We start from the raw sequence: 4,438 nt of genomic DNA, 5'->3' as shown, positions 1-4,438 counted from the left end.
ACTATTCTGTTTATAACAATTTGGAGTAGACTATTCTGTTTATAAAAGTTTGCGTAGAAAATGTATTGGCAATGATTACGTTCTTTTTTACACCACCAATGAAATTATAAAAAAAAGTCTGATAAATGCAATATTGGAAACTCCAGCTGCATAACAGTTGAAATGGAATAGTTATCAATTAGAAAGAGCCATTAGCAGTCTTAGTGTAATCCAGTTGTATAAGAACAGCTTTTCATATTACATTTGAATGGAATTTGAATATATTGTACAAGCAGTTTTATAGAGCAATAACAAATATGAACTAGAAATTGTTGGCTAACAATTTGACGGGTTTTTCACCATTAGGACTGATTTGGGTTTGATCGTGGTCTTTTGCTTCTAACAATTAATAGATATTTCTAAAAAAAAATCTTTAGAGCACAGCTGCGACTTTGAGTAAGAAAGTGTGCAGTGTTTGTAGTCAATGAAAAAGTCTATACCGGGTGGGTTTGCCATGCAAAATAACGGCTGATGATACCCACTGCAGTAGGGGTGTAAACTATCCATATTTTTAAGATTGAGAGTGCATAGTAATTGATGTAGTATTACCAGCGTGTATAGACTTGCTCAAGTTAGGAACGTTTTTCGGCGGTAAGATTTTGAGATCAAAGGAGATACTCAAAATAGCGTAGGGCGTTAACGTTAGACAGCTGAATCATTGGGGTGGAATTTCACATCGACTGCAAAAAGATTTTTTTAAATAGTTTAAAAATGAAAAAGTTGAAAAATTGATGAACTTTGATCCAATAGGGAGGATTTTAGTTTGACATTTTTTCTGATAACATTTTATGAGAAAAAGTTAGCCCGAAGTAATATCTGCAAATGATATCAGGTATAAATGCTGTATAATAAACGGTTTTCAGTTATGGCGGTTTTAAGATTTTGACATATGATGTCATGGCAGCCATATTTGATTTTTGTAGTACTTGAAAATGTTGCAATTACATCTGTACATCATGGCCTACAATATACCTGAAAGACTTTGAACATGTCTGCTACTAATCAAAAGATTTGGAAGCCAAAATCTCACGAATCTGTAGTGAAAAGCCCTCATAATATGAACAACACTTTCGACCCCTATGACCTACAACCCATCTTTCCACTATGATTCTGCAACAAAAATATTCCTCTTTGCTTCTTGGTAATATAGAAAAAGATTGTTTAATATAATATGCTTTTTTTGTGTCTTAATACAAATCAAAGTACTGAAAGTACTGAGAAAACTTCAAAACTGCACAAAAATGAAAACGGTTTTAGACTTTCACTTTTGAAATTATATTTTGAGTAGGTCAAGGTCATTCATTTGCACACACTTTAAAGCCCTTCATTCAAGCATGCTTCTTGCCAAACATCGTTACCCTGGAATTATTGGTTATTCAGAAAAAGTGGTTTCAATAGTTTTACATATATGACCTCTGTGACCTTGAAAGTCATTCAAGGTCAATCATTTTTACATACTTGATAGCCAATTACCTGACCATGTTATGTATCAAATAGTAGGACTCTAGACCTTGTAGAACTTTAGAAGAAGTTTTTTGAAGTGATTATCTTGAAATAGCACATATGAAATTTGACCCCTAAATAACTCAAAACTTGTCCTGGTCAACTCAAAATGTTTCCTGCCAAAAATATGCGCATTTGTGTTGTCCACATCATACCTGAATATAAAGTGTATCTATCAAACGATTTTCGAAATACCGGTATTCTTGATTCAAGAAATTTGTATTTTTTAAACATTTGACCTTTGTGACCTTGATAGTTGGTCAACCATTTTTTGTTACCCAATGTAGTGCATTTGAACTTTGACCCCTACCGAAAACCGGAAGTTGACATTTAACTCAAAAATGTTTCTGGAGAAAAAATAGTTATTTGTTATTTTGCACAACATATCCAAAGATGAATTAAATACATTCACCAGTTAATGAGGTATTGCAATTTTAAAAAAAATCGGATATGACGTCATGGAGGCCATTTTGTTTTTTCGATGAAGTTGAAAATGTTCAACTAAATGTTTGGAGTGTGTTTCTAAGTTGAGATTGAATGACAAATTAAATATGTTTAAATCAAAATGAAAATGTTAACACATTCCATAACAACTTAACGAAATATTTGTCAAAATGATGCAAAATATACATTTAAAAATAGTTGTTCTGAAACACATTTAAAGTGTAAGTTGTGCTTTTCTTCGTTTTTGTAGGGGTGTATCCAAATGTGTGTCTTTGTACAGGAACAAATCATCTTTTGTGGAGTACAGCATTGCAGCATGTGAGTGTCAAACCCAGATTTTAGTATCATTGCTACAAAGTATCAGAAGCGAGACTAAGGTGTTGCTCTTCCAGCGACGGCATCAACATTAAGTTTTGAAGTTTTAGTTAGTTTCACTGAAAGTGTAAGTGCTACACCAACCAAACTTGGACCATAGATAGATGCATCTTAGGTAGTACATCTCAACCTATGCATCAAATGCTGAATGCGACCTACCTTTCTTGGTCTATTGACTGTCATCATCTCCATCCACATCAAGTTTTTGTGTTTAAGTTTGTTTCTCTGAAACTATAAGTGCTAGACATGTGCATTGATGGTCAAAGCGGGGCACAGACGAGACATATCAATCAGAATGGCTTGTTATGAAAGTATTTAAATATTTCTCGTCTCCTTGGTATTGAAGTAAATGTATGATAGTTCCTGGTGATATCTGCCAATTACATGATGTTTATTCCCATACATGTACATCCCCTCACATTGTTCAACCATATATCATATGCCCAGTCTAGTGTTTTAAAATCATAGACCAAGAAGAGTCACATGAAAGTTTTCCCATTCTCAATGTCACATAAGCATCACCCTGTAAAAGTATTGTGGGAGCATCCTTATTATCTCATGCATATCACCCAGTGAAAGCTCTTACATAAACTGTCAATTCAATCATCCTCTGAAGTTTCATAATGAACTATTCCAACATTTGACCTCATTCACCCCTGAAGTTTCATAATGAATAATTCCAACATTTGACCTCATTCACCCCTGAAGTTTCATAATGAACTATTCCAACGTTTGAATTGGAAGAGTTTGAATGTTTCTTCAGGAGTGAATGAGTTAACAGCAGTGTCAGAAGACATGTTGTGAAAGGATAGAAACATCATCCATTTTCCTCAGAAAATGTATTTGTAACTTATCCTTCAGTCCATCCACTATCACTGATTTTTCCTCTTCTGATAGCTGTAACTGGAGCCTTGTTCCGGGTGCACCTCGGACCTAAGGGAGTCGTGGCTGGAGGTATAGTTGGTCTTACGCTGGGGTAGGTATAAAACAGTTGTATACAAGTCTGATATGTCAAAAGGTACCGGTACATGAACATTATCTATCCATTCTAAGACAGATCTTTTGGAGCCATAATGCTACTTGACCTCTTTTTAGCTCACCTATTCGAAGAATAGGGGGCTTATGTAGTCACTCCGGTGTCAGTTTTGGCATTTGTTAAGGTTAAAAGGCAAGTGTTGAAAGTCACTAATATTAATCATCTATATTTATGTAACATTGTGTTGGTACAGGGCAATAGGGGGACGGGGGCTGCTACTGATGGCGACTCCTGTACAGTAAACTGGTCTATTTACCCTCTTTTTGGTAGGTGGGCTGTCACTGATGGGGGCTCTTGTACAGTAAACTGATCTATTTACCCTCTTTTTGGTAGGTGGTCTGTCGCTGATGGGGGCTCTTGTACAGTAAACTGATCTATTTTCCCTCTTTTTGGTAGGTGGGCTGTCACTGATGGGGCCTCTTGTACAGTAAAATGATCTTTATGCCCATTGTGTTGGTAAACTGATCTATTTACCCATTGTGTTGGTACAGGACAATAGCTGGGCTGCCACTGTTCGGACTTGCCAAAGCTACAGGTGAAACCGAGGAAAACAGGCATTTCAAATACATTGAAGAGAAACTTGCCATTAAAAAGTAAGTATCACGGTAGCCAGTACAAGTCACACAGATTGTTACAAATGGTAGAACGGGTCAGAAACATCACATGGTATCCAGGGCATATCAAATGGATTAAAGATAACATGGTAGACAAGTCAGACAGATTGTCAGTCACTTGGTAGGGGAGAAAGTAAACAAGCAAAAGGGATTGTCACATGATATGGTAAAAAAACAAGTAACATTTTAACATGAAAGAAAAAAAAATGAGTCAGATGTTAGTCACATGGTAGCAATTTGAAAACAGACAGGAAGGAAAAAATTGAAGGAGAATATAAATCACTTCATAGTAAAAAAAATTGCAGGAGATTTTAAGTCACTTGGAAAATTGAAATAGAAGAAAATAGTAAAGTGTATTCTATAGTGGTACATTCTGGTAAAAAAGACAGGTGAAGGAGATAGTAGAGTGTACACTTAAGTGGTGCAT

The 4,438-nt window shown here is 35.5% G+C and overlaps 1 protein-coding gene across 1 annotated transcript in view; it reads left to right on the top strand.

Moving 5' to 3' along the window:
• LOC110460555 (RPII140-upstream gene protein-like) overlaps nucleotides 1–3,990 on the top strand; it is a gene marked incomplete at its 3' end in the record, with an annotated part of 21,679 nt that extends 17,689 nt beyond the window's left edge. Inside the window, exons 5-7 of the mRNA XM_021513530.1 lie at nucleotides 2,237–2,304; nucleotides 3,259–3,337; nucleotides 3,889–3,990. Coding sequence (XP_021369205.1) covers nucleotides 2,237–2,304; nucleotides 3,259–3,337; nucleotides 3,889–3,990 — 249 coding nt within the window. The remainder of the gene's footprint in view (nucleotides 1–2,236; nucleotides 2,305–3,258; nucleotides 3,338–3,888) is intronic.
• Between the last annotated feature and the right edge of the window lie 448 nt (nucleotides 3,991–4,438).

Source organism: Mizuhopecten yessoensis, unplaced genomic scaffold (genome assembly GCF_002113885.1).
Source record: "Mizuhopecten yessoensis strain PY_sf001 unplaced genomic scaffold, ASM211388v2 scaffold10431, whole genome shotgun sequence".
Lineage (NCBI taxonomy): Eukaryota > Metazoa > Mollusca > Bivalvia > Pectinida > Pectinidae > Mizuhopecten > Mizuhopecten yessoensis.
This window is presented reverse-complemented; position numbering and strand designations above follow the sequence as displayed.